General features: G+C 38.5%; 2 protein-coding genes across 2 annotated transcripts in view; one reads left to right on the forward strand and one right to left on the reverse strand.

Annotated features, from left to right (window-relative positions):
* Positions 1-4,976: 4,976 nt before the first annotated feature.
* On the forward strand, positions 4,977-6,949 carry ptrh2 (peptidyl-tRNA hydrolase 2). The gene is made up of 2 exons (XM_055208384.2): positions 4,977-5,117; positions 6,234-6,949. The coding sequence occupies exons 1-2, from the start codon at positions 5,102-5,104 to the stop codon at positions 6,752-6,754; spliced, it is 537 nt and encodes a 178-aa protein (XP_055064359.1). The 5' UTR covers positions 4,977-5,101; the 3' UTR covers positions 6,755-6,949.
* The window catches only part of cltca (clathrin, heavy chain a (Hc)), a 41,878-nt gene continuing 24,227 nt past the window's right edge, over positions 6,896-24,546 (reverse strand). The window contains exons 8-32 of the mRNA XM_073874296.1: positions 23,270-23,470; positions 22,591-22,743; positions 22,175-22,297; positions 21,880-22,017; positions 19,868-20,032; positions 19,589-19,769; positions 18,621-18,784; positions 16,027-16,152; positions 15,793-15,935; positions 15,267-15,501; positions 15,048-15,170; positions 14,774-14,919; positions 14,417-14,600; positions 14,136-14,328; positions 13,809-13,966; positions 12,716-12,880; positions 12,522-12,629; positions 12,262-12,429; positions 11,079-11,228; positions 10,790-10,921; positions 10,575-10,685; positions 9,036-9,206; positions 8,719-8,940; positions 8,558-8,633; positions 6,896-8,467 (exon numbers count right to left, since the gene is read on the reverse strand). Of these exons, the coding sequence (XP_073730397.1) occupies positions 8,331-8,467; positions 8,558-8,633; positions 8,719-8,940; positions 9,036-9,206; positions 10,575-10,685; positions 10,790-10,921; positions 11,079-11,228; positions 12,262-12,429; positions 12,522-12,629; positions 12,716-12,880; positions 13,809-13,966; positions 14,136-14,328; positions 14,417-14,600; positions 14,774-14,919; positions 15,048-15,170; positions 15,267-15,501; positions 15,793-15,935; positions 16,027-16,152; positions 18,621-18,784; positions 19,589-19,769; positions 19,868-20,032; positions 21,880-22,017; positions 22,175-22,297; positions 22,591-22,743; positions 23,270-23,470 (3,873 nt within the window). The 3' untranslated portion in view covers positions 6,896-8,330. The remainder of the gene's footprint in view (positions 8,468-8,557; positions 8,634-8,718; positions 8,941-9,035; positions 9,207-10,574; positions 10,686-10,789; positions 10,922-11,078; positions 11,229-12,261; positions 12,430-12,521; positions 12,630-12,715; positions 12,881-13,808; positions 13,967-14,135; positions 14,329-14,416; positions 14,601-14,773; positions 14,920-15,047; positions 15,171-15,266; positions 15,502-15,792; positions 15,936-16,026; positions 16,153-18,620; positions 18,785-19,588; positions 19,770-19,867; positions 20,033-21,879; positions 22,018-22,174; positions 22,298-22,590; positions 22,744-23,269; positions 23,471-24,546) is intronic.

The following is a 24,546-nucleotide window of genomic DNA, read 5'->3' on the forward strand; positions in this document are numbered from 1 at the left end:
TTTAAAGGGCTATACAAATGTAAGAATGAAATGCTTCCTTAGGTTCTTTGGAGAAAATACAGTGAGGAAAATAAGTATTTGAACACCCTGCTAGTTTGCAAGTTCTCCTACATATCAGCAAGTCTATCAGCTAGAAGTCTGACCCTCACAGACCTGTTAGTCTGCCTTTAAAATGTCCACCTCCACTCCATTTATTATCCTAAATTAAATGCACCTGTTTGAGGCTGCATAAAGACACCTGTCCACACCATACAATCAGTAAGAATCCAAATACTAACATGGCCAAGACCAAAGAGCTGTCCAAAGACACTAGAGACTAAATTGTACACCACCACAAGGCTGGAAAGGGCTATGGGGAAATTGCCATGCAGCTTTGTGAAGAAAGGTCCACTTTTGGAGCAATAATTAGAAAATGGAAGAAGCTAAACATGACTGTCAATCTTCCTCGGACTGGGGCTCCATGCAAGATCTCTCCTCGTGAGGTCTCAATGATCCTAAGAAAGGTGAGAAATCAACCCAGAACTACACGGGAGGAACTGGTCAATGACCTGAAAAGAGCTGAGACCACCGTTTCCAAGGTTACTGTTGGTAATACACTAAGACGTCATGGTTTGAAATCATGCATGGCATGGAAGGTTCCCCTGCTTAAACCAGCACATGTCCAGGCCCGTCTTAAGTTTGCCAATGACCATTTGGATGATCCAGAGGAGTCATGTGAGAAAGTCATGTGCTCAGATGAGACCAAAATAGAACTTTTTGGTCAATATTCCACTAAACGTGTTTGGAGGAAGGAGAATGATGAGTACCATCCCAAGAACACCATCCCTGCTGTGAAGCATGGGGGTGGTAGCATCATGCTTTGGGGGTGTTTTTCTGCACATGGGCAGGGCGACTGCATTATATTAATGAGAGGATGACCGGGGCATTGTACTGCAAGATTTTGGGTAACAACCTCCTTCCCTCAGTTAGAGCATTGAAGATGGGTTGAGGGTGGGTCCCGAAGCATACAGCCAGGATAACCAAGGAGTGGCTCTGTAAGAAGCATATCAAGGTTCTGGCGTGGCCTAGCCAGTCTCCAGACCTAAACCCAATAGAGAATCTTTGGAGGGAGCTCAAACTCTGATCTAGAGAAGATCTGCGTGGAGGAGTGGGCCAAAATCCCTCCTGTAGTGTGTGCAAACCTGGTGAAAAACTACAGTAAATGTCTGACCACTGTAATTGCAAACAAAGGCTACTGTACCAAATATTAACATTGACTTTCTCAGGTGTTCAAATACTTATTTGCAGCTGTATCATACAAATAAATAGTTAAAAAAAATCATACATTGTGATTTCTGGATTTTTTTGTTGAGATTTTGTCTCTCACAGTGAACATGCACCTACGATTACAATTTCAGACCCCTCCATGATTTCTAAGTAGGAGAACTTGCAAAATAGCAGGGTGTTCAAATACTTATTTTCCTCACTGTGGTTTTTCTATTGGATCATTGCAAAGAACCCATTAAAACCTACATTTTATAAAGTGTGACATGAATTACACTAGGTTAACAATGAAGTTGCCTACTTGAACAGTACACACTCTTGATAAAACATGCAGAAAACAGTAGGAGGAAACCACGATGAGGCCCTTAGCTCCTCAAAGTGTTTAACCATACCCGAGGCTGTTTCATAACACGTTTTACCAACCTAAGCCATGTCAAGCCTTTTTGACAGAAGTGAAACATGATCTATGAAAATAATCTCTGGGGATTTTAATAAACACCAGCTCGGCAGCTCTCAGTTTGATATCACTGTCAATTTGTGAGAAATGCTGTGGCTGTTGTTTAAGGTGATTATATAGATTAATGGCGTCATTTTTTATTGTAATAAATATATGTGTAAAGTTTTTTAATATATGTACGCTCAGAATAAAGGTATGTACAAAAGTTGTCAATGGGGCGGTACCTTTCAAAAGAAAAAATATACTTTTATACCTAAAAAGTGCATATTGGTACTTCACTGGTACCTCAAAAGTACATATCTTTACCAAAATGGTACAAAATTAGGACCTTTTAAAAGGTACTGTGCAACTTTTGTACCTTCTATCTGAGGGTTTACAATGAAAGAAAGCCTGATGTGCCTCATACCAGAATTTAGATTGTACCAATCTCACTTATTCAAAGAATCTTCAACTCTGTCCCATTCACTTATCTGTGGGATAGAAAAAAACATTGTTTAAATGAGTAAGAAAGGGAGGGGGCGAGAGAGATTGAGATAAACAAGCAGTGGCGGAGAAAATCTGAAATGATGGTTTTGTCTGCTCTCTGATCACTTTGACGGCTGCAGTTTGCTGTTTTGCAAATTACTGTAACCCAATCAGACCGGTACATGATCCAGAGAAACAACCCTGTGCTGGGCCAGTGCACGCGGCTCAGCCAACAGTGCCAACCAAGCTAAAATCAACAAATCCGCCTGTTGATTTCCATGACTTTTCCAGCCGATGGTAAACCTTTCGTCATTACCTTTAAAGTGATAGCTCACTATTTGTACTAATTTATTCATCAATTTACATACATTTTAAGCTCCTAAAGTTATATAATTTTGTGTGATATATATATAACGTATGAAATAGTTTAATAAATGTAGAGTTTCAAATGTAGTTTTGCTGTATGTACAAGCAGCTCTAAGGTTCTGCTAAATGTCTTCTGTGTTCCACGGATGAAAGCGTGTCATTTGGGTTTGAGGTGAACTTTTTTTTAGGTGAGCGATCCCTTGCACTTGCAGTGCTGACATTTTATTTTCCAGGAAATCTTGCAAATGTGGATGCACGTTGATGGCAAACTTACAGGGAAGATGTGTGTTTGTGTGCTTAACGATCCTCTGGTGAGATCTCACATTCACACTAAATAGGCCAGCGGCATGACAGTCTATATAAAGACTGACATGTCAGTTACCAACTACACAAAAAAACCCTGAGGCCCACCACAAACTCACCGAAAATAACTCACTGCAATGTGGAGTTTTGACACCAGAAGAACAAAGATCTTTCTATAGCAGTTCTGCCAGAAGCGAATAAAAAATGCTTTGATGACGGTTTTATTCTTGAACCTAATCTTATTCACACCTCTCCCTCTCTCTCTCTCTCTCTCTCTCTCTCTCTCTCTCTCTCTCTCTCTCTTTCAGTATTTGTTGAGACTGTAACTTCACTATGCTGTTTACACAAAGATTTTTCCCAGCTACATTTCAATTAACTGCTCTTAAATGCATATTCTTAATGAACTAAAAGCAGTGAACTGAAACATATGCATTTTATATTTCTTGAATAACAAATATTGTTTTTACTGTTGGTAAACCGTTGGCTGTCAGTATTCAGAGTCTTACACAGTCCTAAGCAGACCTGCTCTCTCAGGGGTACACTAAGGGTACACTGTCAAAAATAAAAGAACAAAAGCTGTCACTGGGGCAGTACCCTTTAAAAAAGGTCCTAATGTGGACCATTTAGGTACAAATATGTATCTTTGAACTACAAATATGTACCTTTGAAGGACTAATATGCACTCTTTTGGTACAAAGGTGTACATTTTTGAAAGTGTACTGTCCCAGTGACAACTTTTGTGCCTTTATTTCTGAGAGTGCGCTTGAAGACAAGAGCAATTAAATCTGAGATGAGCTTACATTGACAAGCAGTTAGAATTGAAGGTAAGGGTACAGGCTGCTGCTTTTTAACAAAGATGCATGCATCTTGCATGATCAGGTATAGTAACAAACTATAAATGACTAGTCCTATGCAGTTTAGCCGATTCAAAATAATTTCTCTTTCACAGGTGCATCCTCTATATTAGCTCACACAATGATCCAATGATCTTGTCTGTGCACTACTAATTCTTCACTCTATAAAGCCATAAAGACACAGACTAATATAAGACAGTGTAAAGGAGCTTTGAAACAAAACAGTGTCTTCCGGACTGGCTCTCACGGTTATAAAAAGTCTACATTAAAAGACACAATCGCCCCTCTCCCTCTAAAGTTCACACTTTAAGTGCCCTGTACTGTGCATAGTGTACTGTGGCACTTCCAACTGAGATTTGTTTATGTGGAGTTATGGAAAGATTGGTTATGTGTCTAACCAATGACCAGTTTGAACAGTGGACAGCATTGTGCTAATCACTGTTTAAATACAGTATATATTTACATTATTTATTTTTATAATATTATCTATGTATTATTTATGCATGTATTATATTTAAAAAAAAAATATATATATATATATATATTTATATATTTATGTATTTATGTATTTATTTGTATTATTATATGTATTTATTATTATTATATGTATTTAAGCATTGTGCTAATCACGGTTTAAATACAGTATATATTTTTTACATTATTTATTTGTATAATATAATTTATGTATTTATTCTTCTTCTTCTTCTTATTATTATTATTATATGTATTTATGTTATTATTATGTAATACAAATAAAAACTTCTGTTTCATTTAGTATATGCTATTATGTAATACAAATAAAACTTCCATTTTTATTTGTCGTTTTCTTCGTATGTATTTATTGTGTTTTTATTTTATTTTATTATTATAAGTTAAATGTACATACAAAACAGGCCTGCAATAGAGAAAAAACAAATTACAACTGTCAACAGACACCTCGTACCATCAACAGTTACAGTTCAAATATGAAAATACAAAGAAAGGAAAGGAATTAAATAAATATACATAACGAAATAATGGATTAAACAGAAGGGGAAATAAACAAATAATGTAAAATTAAATAAATAAATAATTAATAATAAATTTTAGTAAAACGTTGATAATACAAGGGGTTACAAATAATTATTGGGTACAAATATTCTTAAAAAATTGGCAATTACATTAGATTTTTCATTTGAAAGGGTATAAAGAGAGTTTGCAAACATTTCGAGTTCTCTGCTAAAGTGAGGAAAGGAGTTTTAAGAATTCTACAGTTGTGAATGAAAAATTTTGCAAAATCAAATACACCAAACTTTTTTACGTTTTTTTGCTGCGTCTTCAAGCGTGTGACGTCATCTGCACGCGCCAGCTAAAGCGGCTCTTGTGGAGTTTGCGGGAAGCTTCATTCTGTAAGATGAATTTGATGGCAGGTGAGTTGTTTTTCAATGCTCGGACAAACACGTTTATGTTAAATAGTCTCTCTGTGTAATGTATTTAATAAAAGATCGTTGTTTAGTGAGCACTACAATGTTAGGGACTATAAACACCCATTTCAGGAGCTTATGTGCTGACACAGTGATCCATTTTACCAGTTGTTGAAGTGCATTATATAGTATACACTACGAAAATATACAGTGGTTACTGTACTAATGTGAATCTTTAAAATAATATTGCCGCGTAGTATCCACTATGGTAAAATGTAGTGGCCGTTTCTCAATCCGAAGGCTGCAGCCTCCGAAGGTCGCATTTGCAGGCTGCATACGTCATTAAGACTGCCTTATTTCAGAATATTAACAATTATATACCTGACCTTTATTCTTAGTTATTCGTAAATTGTTGTAATATGCTTATGACTTGCGAATGTAATGCTCGGTTAACTTAAATAAACAAGGCATGATGACATATGGATCCTGCATATGCGACCTCCGCACGCTGCAGGCTTCAGATTTCGAAACGGCCAAATAGTGTTTTTGAACCTTACTGTAAGCATTAAAGTATACTACAGTTTTTACTACTGGAGAAAACATTTACAAAGTGTAGTAATTACTATATAGTACTATACCAAAGTATATTAATGTTACATTTTGAAACCATGTTACATATTTTTAGTTAAAGGTGCAGTGTGTAACTTTCAGAAGGATCTCTTGACAGAAACACAATATAATATACAAAACTTAACTATATTATCATTGGTGTATAAAGACCTTTCATAATAAACCATTTTGTTTTTTAATTACCTTAGAATGAGACAGTTTTATCTACATACACCGAGGGTCCCCCTTTGTGCTGCCATGTTTCTACAGAAGCCCTTAACGGACAAACTTTTTTTATTAAATTGTCTCTGACAATGACATGTTTGTCCTGTTGCTTCTCTATGCGTTTGGGTGAATGGTGGACTGAGCCTTTGGTGGCAATTCACATTGGGAACCTCACTGCTAGATGCTGCTGAAATTTACACACTGCACCTTTAATTGAAATCATTATGAGTAATAAACAGATAAGAGAGAATTCCGAGTTAAGATGTTTCTGTAATCTTTGTGTTTCAGATGTCACGATGGATTCTCTGTATGGACCTGTAGCTTTAGGTTTACTGGCAGGTGTGGGCTGTGGACTTTTCTTTGGGTGGCACCTCCGTGGCCGTTTTGGCAAAGCTTCCCGAACCATGATGGCCGCTTTAGAAAACAGCAGCGAGTCCAGCGTAATGGGAGACAGCGGAGAGTTCAAAATGATCCTGGTGGTCCGAACGGATCTTAAGATGGGAAAAGGCAAAGTGGCGGCTCAGTGCTCTCACGCCGCCGTGTCCGGATACAAACAGGTCCAGCGCAGAAACCCCGAGCTCCTGAAACAGTGGGAGTACTGCGGGCAACCCAAAGTGGTGGTCAAGGCTCCGGATGAGGACTGTCTGTTGGAGTTGTTGACCCACGCCAAAGAGGTCGGGCTGCCGGTCAGTTTAATCCAAGATGCCGGAAGAACCCAAATCGCTCCAGGTTCTCGGACGGTTCTTGGTGTGGGACCTGGGCCGTCAGATCTCATCGACCAAGTTACAGGACACTTAAAACTATATTAAATGACACACCCGTTGGACTATATGGCTAAGACGAGGCTTAACATTTACAGTTTTGGCCAGTCCTAGACATGATAGTTTTTATATAAAAAGAAGAAAATCAGAAAGATGTGAAATTAAAGGGTTGAAATGAGACAGAGTTGGTTTATAGTTTGACCATTTATTTTAATTAAACAGTTCACCCATTCCATCATTGAACATATGAGTACATTTGTTTGTCATTAGAAGTCTATGTACAGAAATGGGCTATTAGGTTAGTTACTCTCTTCTACAATATCTGCCGAACACCACCTCATACCCAGTGGGATAAACAAAAACCATCACTTTGGTGAGAAATTGCCTTTATAATCATATTACTTTACTTAATGAAGTCGGAGTATTAACATTTACACATGTGATGTCTTCAAATACCAAACTTAACTAACAGGTCATGCCCATCTGAACAAAACAGTCCACGGAGTATGAGAGTAAAAGTGACAGAAACAGCAGTGTGGGAAACAGGGATGTGTGTATAAGAAAACATGGCACATGAAGCTGCTTTTACACCAGATCTTTCTTGACAAACAAGAAGCCTTTATTTATATGATAATCTGAAGGAAAAAATCTCATTGACTGTGCACATCTGATCACTATAACATGTGTTGAATTAACCTCAACTCAGTTAAATCTGAGTATGGGAGACACGGAGTTATTTTTTTTTTTAAACCAAATTTGTGATTCTTTACAAATACAAGATAAATGGAGTTTAGGCATAACCGGCTTTCTATTCTCACATCGGTGCCATACCTAAACAATCACAACAACCAGCAGACACGCACACACACACTGCAGCACAGAGAGGTAAGGTTAGTAAAATACACATATGTGTGTATATATATTTATATTTATATATATATTTGATTCATTATCCCTCTTCAAATGGATGGTCCCACACAAAAAGCACGGATTACAGCACAACAAAACTTTATCAAATGGAAAACTAAAAGACACCTGCATAGGTTAGGGGAACACCTTGTGGTTGAATCTGTATGCATTAAAAATACCCTTTCTATATACTGAGAGCTACACAACCCTGTGTATTTATTGGTATTAAGTAGTGTTTGTTTACGTGGTAGTACGTAGTAAATTTACGTCTCGTGTGTTATTTTCTGGAACATATAATAGTTGAACTGCTTACGGACATCAAAATGAAACGAATAGTTTTGTAATCGTGCAAAAATGTTCAGATTTTTGATGTTTTATTTAAGATGACTTGCATCGATGTCTTCTTTCATTGTACACACACACGCCATTCCCCTTATATTGACAGATAAAATTAAACAGACTGACAGGAAAATTAAATCTAGCAGATATCTGGAATGTGAAAAAAATAATCCTTGAAATTATGAAATCTCTGACAATATAGAAATAAAGTCCTTCATGGTGGTATAAAGAAAACACAATAATACACAAGAACGATCATAAAAAAAAAGTAAAAGAATATTTGCTCAAATCCTCTGGACGGAGCAAACGTGATAAGAGTTGAGGAAGAGAAAGACTGGGGTGCTGGTCCGAACCAAGTGGCAGAGGAGAGAGGTCCTTACATGCCATAACCGAAACCAGGTTGGGGCTGAGGAGGCCCGGTGTAACCAGGTGCTGCTGAGTAACCATAGCCGTAGGGCTGCTGTGGGGGAACGACGACACTGGGACCTGCTGTGAGCATCAGCTGAGGTGTTCCTGAAAAAGATCACATTAATTGCATTAATTAAACTGTCAATCAATTAAATACATTTTAAATAAATATGATGGCATCATGCTGTGTTTTACCATAAACAATGGGCTGCGTCTCCGTCGCCTGCTCCTCTTCTTTCCTTAAAGACTCTGAAGTCTCCAGCTTGTCCACCTAAAAAATAAACATTTCCCATGAGATATCTAATCTATATGCATAAGCAAATCCCCATTAAATTTAGTGTAGGAATGCCGTCCACCTTGCTGAGGTACTCCCTCATCACCTGAATGAAGTAAGGCATGGAAAAGTCCATGATGTTGTGCCTCCATGCTGTCTCCAGCACCACGTCGGGCCTGAGCAGGTCGTAGCACGTGAAGAGGCAGGCGGCGAAACACTCCTTCTTATCTTCCTGGAGGAACCACTGCAAAAGCTCCTCCGCCAGCTCCGTGTCTTTTGATTCGGACGCATACTGCATAGCATCCTGTGTAAGAAACAAAACCAAAGCAGCCGCCGTGATTCAGATCAGCCATGCACATTCACAAACAGTGTGTCATATTCGTTAATGTCGACAATTACCTTGTAAAGTTTGTCTTTTTTGCACAGCTCTACGCTTTGCTTCCATCTGTTGTTGCCCTTGAAGAGGTAAGCGGCGATTCTCCTGAACTCGATCAGCTCGTGCTTTTCCAGGCGCTGGGCCAGTGAGATGTTATCGAAGTTATCGTACGCATCTATAGACGCTCTGAGGGCCTGAAATTAAAAGTGGAAGTGTGTTTTTACTGTATTTGGTTTAATATTTCATAAAGATTAAAGAAAAACACCACAGTTTTTCAATATTTTACTATGTTCTTACCTCAACTTGGACAAATTAAAGGATTAGTCAATTTTCTTAAAAAAAAAAAATTATCCAGATAATTTACTCACCACCATGTCATCCAAACTGTCTTTCTTTGTTCAGTCGAGAAGAAATTATGTTTTTTGAGGAAAACATTCCAGGATTTTTCTCATTTTAATGGACTTTAATAGACACCAACACTTAACAGTTTTAATGCAGTTTAAAATTGCAGTTTCAACGCAACTTTAAAGGACTCTAAACGATCCCATTGTCATTTTTGTCAAAAAAATACACACTTTTAAACCACAACTTCTCCTCTTCCTCCGGCTGTGTGACGAGCCAGCGCTACATCACGTAATTGCGTAATGCCGTGGAAAGGTCACGTGTTACATATATGAAACGCACATTTGTGGACCATTTTAAACAATAAACTGACTTAGTATAATCCGACATACAACGCCGTTGGAACGGTCCTCTTTCTCCACACTTGTAAACACTAGGGTGTTGTTTCGCATATGTCATCCGTGACCTCTTGACGTGATGATGTATTACGTGAGGTCGCGCTGGCGCGTCACAGGACCAGAGATAGACGAGTAGTTGTGGTTTAAAAGTGCATATTATTTATTTTCCTGTTGAAAATGGCAATCGTTTCGCTAGATAAGACCCTTATGCCTCGTTTGAGAATGTTAAGAGTCCTTTGAAACTGCAATTTTAAGCTGCATTAAAACTGTTAAATTATTGGGGTCCATTACAATGAGAAAGTCCAGGAATGTTTTCCTCAAAAAACATAATTTCTTCTCGACTGAACAAAGAAAGACATCAACATTTTGGATGACATGGTGGTGAGTAAATTATCTGGATTTTTTAAAAAAGAAAATGGACTAATCCTTTAATACATACCTATCTGTTTTCAATGCGCGCACTATTAATCTCTGTACAGCGCGTCATGAATGTGTCAGCATTTAGCCCAGCCATTCATTACTTAGGATCCGAACAGGGATGAATTTAAAAGCCACAAAACACTTCCGTGTTTTCCACATTTAAAGACTGTTACAGGAGTAGTTACATTAGTAAGTATGGTGGCACAAAATAAAACTTTTGTTTGGAGCCATAGGAATCAATGGGGCTAGGCTAAATGCCAACACATTCAAGAAGCGCTGCACAAAGATCAAGTGCACACATTGAAAAAAGATAGGCATGTATTAATTCATCGAAGTTCAGGTAATAACATACTAAAACACAAAAAACTGTGGTGTTTTCCTTAAACAACGTGAATGTCTAACCTGATAGTCTTCCTCTGAGATGAAGAGGTTGTTAAGTGCTTCGTTGACGGACTTGTTGTTGTGGTTTTGTACTGACCGCAGGTAAGGCTTGACAAGAGGAAGCTGTTTAACCTGGAGGACAGAAAAACTCTTGTGAGAAATACGATCCTGATTATTTAAAAAAAGCTGCAGTCAAAGGGTTCACCACATGGACAAGGCTCGTCATCTTTCAATACCTTGCTGAAGAAGTTGACGGCTCGTGAGTGATCCAGTCTCGGGGAGAGAACGATGAGCAGGTCGTTCAGTAACAGGGGCTTGAACTCCAGATAAAACTGGATTGCTTTGTAGTACAGTTCCACATTGGCCACCTAACCGAGACAAGACACATGATAACTGTAATTTAATCACAATTTCAAAGCAAAAAAGCAAAGCCGAGACTGAAATCGGACCCAAATTGGATTTCAGAAATTATAACACCAGCAACTGTAGTGGATAATGTATCTCGAATACGAGTTGACCGTTCACCTTCGTGATGATATCCTTGAACTGTCCTTCTTTCCAGGCATCTGACGGGTGGCTCATCATGGTGATGATGGCGTTGTCAAATTCTTCATACTTGTCATACAGGAACACAAGCTCCGCCCACAGGTGAGCCTGCTCTGCTGCCCTAAGCACCTGTATGAGAGAAAGCAAGAAAGTTAGAGATAGACGGACAAGAGGAGGAGGGGAGACAGACGTTGTAACATCTGTGCATCAGATACGATGAATATCTGATTACAAATTGAACTGCATTATTGCTGAAATGGGATGAACAGCGCTCTTAACTCTCAACATCAAATTAAGTATTCCTGTTTAACAGCATACAAGGGATGTGCAAATATCTGGAAAAAGTTTTTTAAAGGGACACTGAAAACAGGCTCATTTTTCAGCTCCTTTAGATTTAAACATTTGATTTTTACTGTTTTTGAATCCATTCAGCCGATCTCATAGTCTATCGCTACCACTTTTAGCATAGCTTAGCATAATCCATTGAATCTAACTAGACCACCAGCATCGCACTCAAAAACAACCAAAGAGTTTCAATATTTTTCCTATTTAAAACTTGACTCTTCCTGTAGTTACATTGTGATCTAAGACCGACGGAAAATTAAAAGTTGTGATTTTCTAGGTAGATATGGCTAGCAACTATACTCTCATTCTGGCGTAATAATCAAGGCTCAATAAAGGCGCAATGATATTACGCAGCGCCCGAAAATAGTCCCCAGCTATTGAAAGTTACCAAGGGGACTATTTTCGGGCGCTGCGTAATATCATTGGAAAAATATCGAAACTCTTTACTCATTTTTAAGCATGATGCTAATGGTCTAATCAGATTCAATGGATTATGCTAAGCTATGCTAGAAGTGGTCCCGCCAGACCCGGAGATCGGCTAAATGAATTCCAAAATGGTAAAAACCTAAATTTGTATTAATAGTAATATGTGTTGCTACTGACTTCATTTGGACCATTTTAAAAAGGTGATTTTCTCAATATTTTGCACCCTCAAATTCTCAAATAGTAGCATCTCAGCCAAATATTGTCATTTCCTAACAAACTATACATCAACGAAAAGCTTATTCATACAGATAAAAATTGACCCTTATAACTGATTCTGTGGGTCACAAATGATCCTTAGTGAAGCACAACAGACGGTATTGGTGTTGTGTACCTTTGGAATGTTGACCCTGGACCAGAAGAGCTCCAGGTGTTCCCTCATCTTCTGTGGTTTAAATTTAGAGTAGAGGATGGCCAGCTCTGTGAACATTCCCATGTGGGCACGTTCCAGCCCCAGCGCCGCCTCCAGCATGGTGATCAACTCCTCGAAATAGCCACGGTCCTACAAAAAGCAATTCAATAAATCAATCAATTTGTGGATAAACGAATGTGTCAAAATGTTTAACCGTTCTTCTTTTAAGGGTCTCGACTTGCCTGGTAGTAGTTGATGAGCTCTTCTAGTTCATCGGCGTGGACCACGATGTGAAGTCCGCACATCTGAGCCAATCGGAACTCCTGACCGTCTACGCAAGCAAAGCACACCTGCACAAACATACGCACGTAGTGTTAAAGTTACTTTGTGGTGCAAGTTTAAAATAATGCATTATCCAAGATGTCTCAGATCTCACCTCCTTCCAAGTGCGAGTGCTGTTGGCCTTGCGTGCTCCGTCTACAGCGGCCTGATACTCGCCCAGGTGGACCAGCGTGGAGGCCAAGCGCCCGAAGTTTGAGACGTTGTTGTACAACAGCTTGGCTGCCTCATACATCTTCTCATCATAGCAGCGATCGCCAACCTGTGACAGACGATAAACAAAGTTTAGACCATCACTGCGGTTTCCCATTTAAGCTAAAAATATAGTCAATAAAGTCAAACCAAGTGCTTTTCTATTGCATAGTACCCCACGGTTTGGGTCAGGTCGGGTCAGCTCACCTCACTTTGGCTGGGTCAGCTTTTCCATCGAGTTTAGTAACATTTCAGAGAGGGATTATAGGCGTGTAGTTATATTTGTGCTGCCTACTGCTGTGACATAATACATGTGAGAGCGTCGTTGTACATTCCCATACATTAATTTATTTCTCAGTCCGCCACAAAATTAAAATTGACCACCACAAATAGATGTTTGCACATAGCGTTTATCACTACCTCTGTCTCACATGACAGTTTCTGTACAAACACCCGTGGCGTCAGTCGACGCGCTCCGCTGAGCCTCATTTAAGTTGCATTTAAGCATATATGTGGACGTGCGCGTTGTGAATGTGCCGCCACAAACTGCAAGTCTGGAAAAAAACTGTTATGTGTTCCTGATTCTCAACCTGTGGATGTTTTTCATCGCTAAAAAGGAGTTTGGGAACTTACAGCAAAGAACAGATGACAACCGGTTTACTCAAGACAGTGCAAGCTAGCATGAAGGTAAAGCTAATCTTTTACATTATAGTGATGACGCTGGTAGTGACAATTCTTTCAGAACAATTAGTGATCTACAGTGTTTTCGCGTCACGTTTTGGTATCAGCTCGGGTTGCTTGAAACCCCAATCGAGGTGGTACTAAAAAATGTATCGGGTACTACTTACTGCACCCAGTGGAAAAGCCCCCAAAGCTGTCCTGACCCAACCCAAAGCAAACCGTGGGGTAAAGCGCCATAAGGTGCTATGTACAGCTTTTGACAGTGTATTTCATAAGGAGTACTTTTGTCTATGTGTGTTTACTGATGTCATTATTACCTGCTGGATGTGTGCATTATTTGGTCCATTGATAAACTCCTCCAGTTCAGCGAGACGATTGGTTTTGGCCAGTGCAAAGATCAGCTCAGTCTCCACGTATGACTCTCTGGCCTTCTTTCTGGCCATCTGCAGAAACTTCACCAGGTCCTCCCAATTACCTGAGGTGAAACATAGTCGTTTAATACAGATTCAATGAGAAAAATGCCTATCATTAACAACCTAATAGGACAGTTCATATAGTATGCATTATGCATTTGGCAGTGCATTCAAGGATGACGTTTGACTATTTTGCTATATTTTGACAATAGAAAGGAATCGTGTTCATACCACTCTGGTCAGCCGCCTGAACCACCTCCATGTAAGCAGAGGGATCATCGGCTTTGATGTAGGAGTCAATGGCCTCTTTGACCAACCCTTTTTGCAGCTGTGCCTTGGCCAGCTGACTCCACACAGCCGGCTCATTACAGCGCTCGGCAAACTCGTACGCCCGGTCCAGATTACCAATGTGCTCAATCAGAACCTGAGGGGAAAGAAATATCTCTAGTTTTCTTTGTCTGAGCGTTACGGCATCAGTTATGGCAACCATTTGTATGTTAAACGCCGTGTACCTGAACCGCAGATGTGTTGACGTCGAATTTTCTGAAGATAGCGAAGGCCTCCTCGAAGAGCTCGCTGCTGATAGCAATGTTGGCGATGTCAGGTGCGTCGTAGTTGTCCAGGCGGTTGATGTACTCCATGACGCGTGTTCGGTCCGCTTTAATTGCGGTGAGGATGAGCAGATTCTGCAGGTTTCTAGGAATGGGACAAAGTTTGAATTTAATTCAGGAATCATACTGAATAATACAAAGTAGTTTGGGCCTGTTTGTGCAAGGAATGTGATTGTCAAAGTTCGGATTACTGTGCCAGGGCTAGGAATGAAAAAGTACAGCTCCTGATATTTTGAAATACTTTTAGGGATTATGCACCTGTGCTCGCTGAAGACAGAGTTATCCAGTACGATCTTCTCCAACAGCTCAATGAGTTCATTGGGTAGGTCAGCGGTCATGAATGCCTTCACTGTGACAGACACCTCCTCTGGATCCTGAGTCTCTGACAGGGCTGTCTGTACCACCTACAAGATAGGATGATCGACTTTATAACCGGGCACATTAACCATGTTTAAATACTGCAAGGAACTATTGTAACACTCAGCAGATAATAATTAGGTAACATAGCCTATATACTGTATATTTAGTGTACCTGGTCAATAAGAGGCCTCCTGAAGGGGTTGGATTCCTCAAGCACGCTGGCCCAGAGTTCAGGGTCTCTGCGGCGAACCAGGTAACGTGACAAACTCTTAAACAGCGAGTTTTCATTGCACACCTGTCCAAAAAAAAGACTTTTATAATTGTATCAACAATCTTTGCAAATATTCATATTGCTTTGCACTGGACTGTAAACAGGCCATCCATTACTTACATTAATGAGCTCTTGGTCGCACTGTCCTCTCTCATACGCCACACAGGCCAGATGAGGGTCTCTTTTTTCGCAGTACTTCCCCACCACGCGGCTGTCGTAGTAAGGGTTCTCGCGCAGGAAGCGTTCGGGGTTGTTGTTGCTGTCAATGTAAATCTTGGCCAGGGCATTGTGGGTAGCTGGCTCTTCACAACCCTCATGGATACGAGACTCCAGCCAGGGCAACAACAGCTTCAGTCTGTGGAAGAGAGGCAGGTAGGGTGAGGACGATGTCTTTACAGAAGACCAGACAGTTGATTCCTCATAATAAGTCTTTTAAACATAAAGGTGCAGTTTCCCAAATTAATTTATTTTTAAATGCAGCTCAAACATGCACGTAATCTGGGACTAGGGTAAAATCTGTCTGGAAAACCCTAAAATATCTGGGTTTTTTTCAGAGAAGCTACTGCTGTATTTTCTGCACAATGCATATTAATTACTTTTGAGTTTGATGTTATCATTTACATGCAAAATTAATTTAGGTTCATACCGGTTTCTCTTCTCCACCTCGGCCACCAGCTCATCGGTGGAAAACTGACCGCGCACCACCAGGATCAGGTTCTTGATGACGTCCTCAGAGCAGTCAACATCCAGAAGACCTCCGATCACCACCGGCAGACGGCTTGGATTTACCTATACACGCACCAATCACCATTTATCATTTGTTAATCATAATACAAGAGTCATGGGACTGCAATAACTGACTAGGTTAGCAATAACTCACCTTCTGCACGTAGATTTCAATGTACTTCTGTAGGTTATTTCGGTACAGGTACAGCACGAGGTCATGGACGAAATCAAAGCGATCGCACACGATGATGAGAGGCAGCTGATCGGTGAGTTTAGCTTCCTGTTGATCAAATCAAGAGAAGACGACATCATCAGATATCAGACATACTGAATATGTTCAAGTTAAATTTGCAGTCAAAGAGACTCTGGGTTATTTGTTCATGTTTAAGTGACTTATATTCGGTAGATTTAATTTTTTATTTAATGACTATTCACATATGGAGGATGAACAATTACTTAAGTGTAAATAAATGCATAACCAAATAAAGAAATATAGGAATAAATAAATGAATATACATACATTTATAAATAAATAAATACACAATTAATTAAATGCATAAATAAATATATGAGGTGTAAATAAATAAATGCACAAATAAATAAAGAAATAAAATTAATAAATGCATACATAATTAGTTAAATGCAGATATAAATAAATACATTTTGTTAAAAGTTCTAACTTTTAATTGCATTTCTTTACCATGTGTGTTATACTTAATTTATTTATTTCAATATGCAATTATGCATATATTGATTTATTTATTTCTATACTTATTCATGCATTTATGTATTTACTCATTTATTAACACTTTTTTGTGTTTTTATTTTCCTGTTTAAAATGTATTGTCCCTTTTCGTCCTCCATATTTAAAATTTCATCAGTAAAATAAAATCTGAAGTAATTTAAATGTATGCATAACAAATAATAACATTAAAGCAAAAGCTATTTCTGAGTGGCATCTTAACAATGACAAAATGAAGATGTTAAAAAGACATTAAAGGATGAGTGGGAAGTCTACAAATAATGGTTTTTGAAGAACTAAGCGAGTAATGGTTAAAACAAAGTGGAAAACTGAATACAGAGCAGAGATCTTCCGACTGTGAGGTGGCAGCGGTGCTCCCTCTGTTGGCTAAAACATGTAACTGTTCTGCTGCTCCTGTACTTTATAAAAGGTGTAGGGGTCCACAGGTGCGCACGCCCCCACTACAATTCAGTTAATATAAACTGACCTAAAAATATATGCTCAACTACCTAAATTCCTAGCTAAAACTATGTTTACAACACACATAGGATTAATAAACTGGGATTGCACAATTTACTCCACAGGAACACCACGAAATGTATCTCCATAATAACCTTCGAAATATAAAGCATGTTTACAAACATGTTTAAAGAGGCTGACCCTTTGCCGTGAAGCTTTATTCGGCAACTTTAAGCAAAAGTCTTAAAATCATTCCAACCAAGACCTTGGATCTCCGGATCCACCCTTCTAAAGTCGGCAGAATCCAAATAGGCCAACTTCATATGGACCAACTAAAATTGGGTCACCACAAACCAACCGTAGCCAAACGTACATAAACACACTGCCACAAAACCACAAGATCAATCTCAGCATGACTATCTCAATCAAATTCAGGAAAACAGAGGGTTGTTTTCAGAAGTCCAATCCCAGTATTAATCCATCAACTAATTACTGGGTAAAAAGAAGCAATGTCGAAAGATATCACTATAGGGAGTAAAGAAAGATAAATTTGTACTCGAAGTTCATTTACCTGATACAAGTCCTGCCCATTCCAAAAATTTCAAGGCAAAGCACGGGAGACAATAACAGCCACCATCAGAATATAAGATCACTACAAACTACAGGCACAAGGTTGCCTGATCTATATAGGGATAAATTGTTATTACGTCAAGATAAGAGGGTTGGAATTTAGATCAACTTTATATTCAACGTCTTATTTAAAGTAGCTGCTATTTACTTGCATAAGAAAACATTTATACATTGTATCTATCTACTGTGTATGCATGTATTGATAAATTGCACTTATATTTAAAATGTCACTTGCAACTACACCTTCGACTCTAAACCAACCTAGAACAGAAGTTTTCAAAACTTTATAATGGCAAGGACCCCAAATATGATTAAGGTTATGCAAGAGACCCCATCCTAAAATATTTATCAATTTATACATTTTTGTATAAAATATTTAAATTGTTAGATAAATAGTAATTTTCATATTATAAAGACTGCTTATTGTTTCCAAATATTTGGCTATATAGTATATTTTTACAATTTTTGTTTTGCCTTTTTTCTTGGGACCCCTCAAAACCTTTTAGGGGACCCCAGTTTGAAAACCCTTGACCTAGAAGATGTGTATCAGACAGCAAGCACAATGTACTGAATGCTTTTTCTTATTCAAGTACATACAGTATTTAAATACATCTAATATAAAGTGATTTTATATTTATATCAGAGTATTTATACAATTTGGGTCCACGTTTATTGAGACAATATTGCAAAACTAACATGGATCAAGCTCAAAAACTAAATAAGTTACAAACTTTTCTGAAAAAAATTGTAGCAGACAAGCACAGAAATGACCAGAGATCAGTATCAAGAGAACAAAACAGGAAATGTTATGAGGTAAAGAGAAATGATGGAAAGAGAAATTGTAGAATATAATGTGCTTTCGCGGTAGACCGTGGATTATTTCTCGACGGGGTTCGCTGACAGACTCTTGGCGGTACCTTGAGGAAGTTCTTGACACGTTCAGGGTCGTAGCAGTTGCTTTCCCGACAGATCCGCTCCACTTCTTTGATTTGGCCCGTCTTGCACGCCGCCTGGATGTATTTGAAGTGGACCTCTGGGTCCTGGCTAAAGTTCACGATCGAGCCGAGGAAATAGAAGAGACCTGCGTCCAAAACAGAACCAGAAATGATTACCGGACAGATGTTTGGAGGAAGCAAAGGTGTTATATTGGTTTATTTACAAATGCAGATATATTGGTTTATTTACAAATGCAGATTTTGTGGGAAACTTTGTTGAAAGGCAAAAACACTTAAATTTTGCTTCCCTACATATAGCCGTTGTGCGGTTCATGTGACAAGCCATATGGACTTAAGCTTTTGTGGAGCTTGACAGCCTGGGGTCAAAATGTGCTGCAATAAAATATAAAGAGCGGGGTAATTTTTTGGTCAACATATTTAAGTCTGTCATACTGCCAGGGTGAAACTAATCCCTTGAAATTTACAGATCAAACCGCAGTATTAGCATTAACATTGCGTTTCGCCATTAAACTCTAGCTTTTTGTCAAAAGCACTCCAACTCTCTGGTTATATGAATTGCTTGAGGGATTGCGGGTGCCCGCAGGCCTGTGCCGCTGTCTCCTTTAAGTGCCAAAACGTGTCCTACTTATTCTAGAGCGGATGGTAACATGTTGATGCACACACAGAGAATAATCTTTAAAGAACCAAAACACAAGCTGTATAATGAAAGGCAACCAAGAGTGACCCTCACTGTTTAGATACATTTATTGTGATTTTCTGGCTGTGCCAGGCACATCAGATGAAAGCACATGCTAAGTGGTAAGCAAATTTCATCCAACATAAATGGTGAGCCACTACTGCAAACAAAGTGGTTGAACTTTCCGGTGGATCTAGAATATAATATAGATAAAATTGAAAGGGCAGTAAATCACGAAGGATTTAGTTCTTACCCTCAAAACTCTTAAAAGACTCAAAAAGCTCGGTGAGGGACTGGGTAGAAAGCTGCTCGTGATACTTGGAGGCCACCTGGACGCAGATCTGAAGGTTCTGCCTGATGTTAGCAGACAGCATGGCTCTCAGACACTCCAGAGAGTCTTCCACTGACAGAGAGCCAAAGTAGTTCACCAACCACTAGACGTTGAGAGGAGATAAATCGAAAAAGTTTGCACAATATTTTCTATGATAAAAAGACAAAGACGTCAGCGCGGTTAAAAAGAGGGTTTGGGTACCTCTGGGTTGAGCAGGTGCGTGTGTACGACAGCTCGCTTGATGTCGTAAAGATCGGTGTAGTGTTCCAAAGCTCTCTGCAGAAGTCCAGCCTTCTCGCACAGCTGGGCGATGTGGGCACGATCGTAGTTAGTGAACATCTGATTTCCTAGGATGGCATCAGCAACCTGCAAGAAACATATAATAAGTTGAGGGATTTTATTATAGTTGGAAAAAAATGGTACTTTCGATACTAAAATTTCTTGTCTTTTGCGATTTGAGTAAGTCTCTGTTCTCACTAGAATGAAGACTATATATTATTATTATTTACTTTTTAGGTATGTGTTCATAGCACATTAATTCATGCTGAGGTATTGAAATTGGTTTGAAGTTCCACTGTTTAGGTTTTAGCGGCATCTATTGGTGAGATTGCAACCAACAGCTCACCCATTCCGAAAGGCATAGAGAGGCTACGGTAGCCGCCACAGGACAAACATGTCGTCACCGGAGACAATGTAGTGAGGAAACACACTTTATAACATTATATGAAGAGTTTGGTTCCAAAATGCGATAAACTGCATTTTTTTAAATTTGTTACTGCCAAAATCAGTATTGTTTCTGGTCAGTATTTAAAAGTAAATTCTTAATTTTACGCAAAATTAGATATCTGTCGAGTTATTCTGTCATCTTTTCTATCTTTTTTCCCAAAACGTTTTAAACGGCAGTCTTCCTTCTCTGCAAAATGCAATAAATCTGCTCAACAAATCACAGCGCACCATCCCACGCATTTTAAACAACAATGCCTCAACTACTTTGTACTTCATGATCAACAAACAAACAAAAACAAAATACTGCTTTTGATGACATTCTTCCCCTGTGGCAGGGAAGAAACACAAGCCATTAAAATCTAATAATTTACGCGAGAGACACTCGGGCGAAGTAAAAATGTCGGCTGTTGCTTGTTCTCACACGACAGCATCAAGCTTCTGTCATGCTAACACATTGACCCCAGGGGGTCTTATGAAAAACTTTCCATTATTTTACTTGAAGTCAACGAATATCGAGCAGGACCAAAACATTTTACAGCTGATCGCTGTCAAAAAAGTTCAGCGATGACGTCCCAAGGATGATAGCAGCACTGACAGTGTTATTAATATGACAAAGTAAGTGTTTTTTAATCAGTGTATACCACTAGTCAACTAAATGAATATAACATGGCAAAGATGAATGCACATTTATATATTGATTCAATAGATTTAAGGCATTTTGAAAAATTGAATTTTGAAAAATTTTGAATTTATTGCATTTTGAGGAAATAATAATTTTTTTTAAATAATAAATCTTAGTTTTTAAATAAATCTTTGAAAATCAAAGTATGAATGTTATTGTAATAATAACCAAAAGATGCTATGTGAAAGTTTTTAACAGAAAATAGTGGTTTTAATCTTGTCACTTTCTTGGTATAGACCGTTTCATCGGACGGACGTGCGGTGACGCGATAAGGGTCTGGTCCGAACTTTACTTCCGGTTTCTGTTTGTTTAATGGTCTAACTTGTTGCTGAAACTGAACTCTTAAACAAAAACCTTGTCGGAAATAACAAATGCTTTGGGTTCCTATGTAATCTACGTGTTGTTTATTTTGCTTGTTATATAAATAAACTACTTTAAAAAGGACGTTGTTATTTATTCTTCGCAGAGTTTACCGGAAGTTACGTGATGACCACGAAAGCTGTGTGTTTATGTTGTTACTGTTGAAACCGTCTATAGAAAACACGTTTTTACCCCAATAAGTCAAAATGGATTTATTGCGTAACAAAAAAATATCGCAAAACAATAAGAGTTTATTATGTAAGGTCTTTATGCATCACTGAAAATCTAGTTATGTATTTATATTGCATTTCTGTCAAGAAAACCTCCTAAAAGTTATACAGTACACCTTTAGGAAATTGTTCAACTTCACATTTATCTCAATTGAAATCCATAAAATTTAAACCCTGTGTATTTTTATGGTGAATGCTCATGTTTGGGTTTATACCTGTGGTGCATGCATTAGGTTCATCTCCAGCAGACGGGTCTGCAGCGGCCCCTCTGACGGCCGGTTGTTTTTCAGAGCGTCCAATAGGAATGATGTGCACTGCTGGACCAGGTTATATTCCATAAACACGTCAACGATCTGGGAAGAAAATCACACGGCAGCGGTCAAATGTTTGTCAGCTGTGGCGATAAACAGAAACGCCTGCTCACGGACATTACATTTCCAATGAGTCATAACAAACCCACTCTGGGTTTCAATTCAAATCGTTTTCTTCTTGTATCCACTTCATCCTGACCTGTGTAATGTCAGCAAGCGGTTCTTCATCCTGAACCAGCATCTGAGCGAACTGTAGACCTTGATCCGGACTGATCCGCATCACGTTCCTCAGCAGGAAGATCCAATCTGGAGTGTAGCCCACCTGCAACCACCAAACCCATTAGGTATTCAAACTTCAATCTTGTTTTGCATTAGTTTACGTTTCTAATTTAATTTATGTATACCTGTGTTATATGCAGTCAAAACCTTTTTTTGGTTTATGGTAACATTAATATAAAATGTGCCAGATTTAAATAATTTGCTTTTGGTGCTTTATGTAAAGATGTAATTGGTCCCTACATGAAAACATATTTTCCTGTTATTTTATCATAAATATTTATGAATAGCTGTGCTACAAACCATAAGCTGCATTCAAAAAGAGACCGCCAAAGGTACCTTTTTAGCGTACAGTACAATCTTTGGGAACTGTCCGGTTTCTGCAAAGCACTGAATGACTTTGTTTGGGACGTTGGCCCTCAGATAGACGCTGAGAGCAAGAGTGGGGTCCACAGCTTTGACAAGATCCCCCAATTCCTCTGAGCATTCGAGCTAAAGGAAACAACAAAACCACATAATTAACCCTCAAGTACAAGCTTAAGATAACATCCCCAAAACACACACTAAAAACATTGCTTTTGCATTATTTACAGTTGTGTTCACTAGCATTTCAGGCAACTTTCTAAATAAATCAAGGCTATTTATGTTAGCATAAACAGCTAGTTTTAAAACCATGAGAAAGTACAACATTACATAAGATGTAGATTGTAAAAGCATGCTAAAGAATCCTATTTTGTGCGTTACAAAAACACCCAAACACCCCACGGCCCACATTACAAACCCATTACATCACCAAAACAAACATCTTAGATAACATTCAAACACACATGCTCAATCTGTTCTCACACGAACAGACTCTTTCTTCATCACAAAAATATAAAAAGCATTCTTCGCTTCTGAAAAAGCACACCCTGTTCCCTTACATCACACGCAAGTCCACGCAGAGGAAGAGGCTCTTGTGGGTGTGTACGAAGATAACCATTTCCCATGTGACCCCCTCTGCCCCCCCTTCACATACCTTGTCCTCCTTCAGCCATTTCTCTAGCAGTTGTTTGCGGCCCTGCTGGAGGACGGGTCTGCACAGCTCCAGAGACTCAAATTTGTTGAGCTGGCCCTGGTCCAACAAAATCCCAAAATACTGCAGAAGCGGGGATGTCTGGCCGGGCTGGGCCGGAACGCTCTGGAACCGGCGGATGGTGTCAGGGGTGCGCAGGATACCCTGGGATAAACATGACAAGAAGAGCGTAATCAAGAATCAGTAGTGGATATTAGATGTTGTTATACTGTATCATAGTAGGGGATTGTATCTTATTTACATTTAGGCATTAACCAGACGCTTTTATCCAAAGCGATCTACAATAGTTAGAAAAAACAATATATGTGGGCAGTTTCAGTGTTATGGATGTGACATTTGAACCCATAATGAAAGTTGAAATGTCTTGGTACATTTATTTACAATATTTAAATAAGTAATTTGTATTCTCTGGGGAATTGACATTCAAAAATTTTTTTTTAATATATATATATTATCTCCCCCTAAAAAAGGCAAATAGGCATGTGACAGGAAATTATAATTTTCAGTAGCCTGTAAGAGATTTCTGTAAAATCTATAAACTTTAAATCTATTTGATAAAGGAGTCTTAGGAGTCTGAATATAAAATATAAAAAATAATTTGTATTATGAGTAAGAACGTTATGGATGTTACAAAACACCTGTTATGATGCGAGTCATGACACATCTGGCACATACGATGTATATGATGTAAAAGCAAATATCTATAAAATTTAATGAGAGTTCCTACAATCATACAATAAAGTAAAGTATAAGTGAACGATTTAAGAACAGGTCTATTAGGCCGCCTTTCCATTGTACACGACATTTGGACACGACTGCCGGAGTTCGCCCCTAGTGGCAGTCGTAATGAAATTTCTGTTTTATTCTAATATTCACCATGATGGATTAAATACAGTAATGCAACTTAATAAAACAATAAACAGCTATGCATATATGACAAAGACCACCAATATTTTTTGAGAGAAGATATGGAGACCAAAGATCAAAAATAATAACGAATAAATAAAATTAACTAATAATTTATTTCTTATCAGGAATCAATTGTTTTTAACTAAAAAAGATTAATAATTTTCACATTTTACAATAAACTAAAATTCATCACTTCCGGTCAGTGTGTCGCATGCATTGTAGTTGCACAAATAAAAAAAAATTACGCATCCAAAGCCCAAATTGGATTTAAAAAATTACGCATCCGTAGGTGGTCAGCACCCCAAGCAGCC

The sequence above is a fragment of the Misgurnus anguillicaudatus genome, chromosome 12 (genome assembly GCF_027580225.2).
Source record: "Misgurnus anguillicaudatus chromosome 12, ASM2758022v2, whole genome shotgun sequence".
Classification (NCBI taxonomy): domain Eukaryota; kingdom Metazoa; phylum Chordata; class Actinopteri; order Cypriniformes; family Cobitidae; genus Misgurnus; species Misgurnus anguillicaudatus.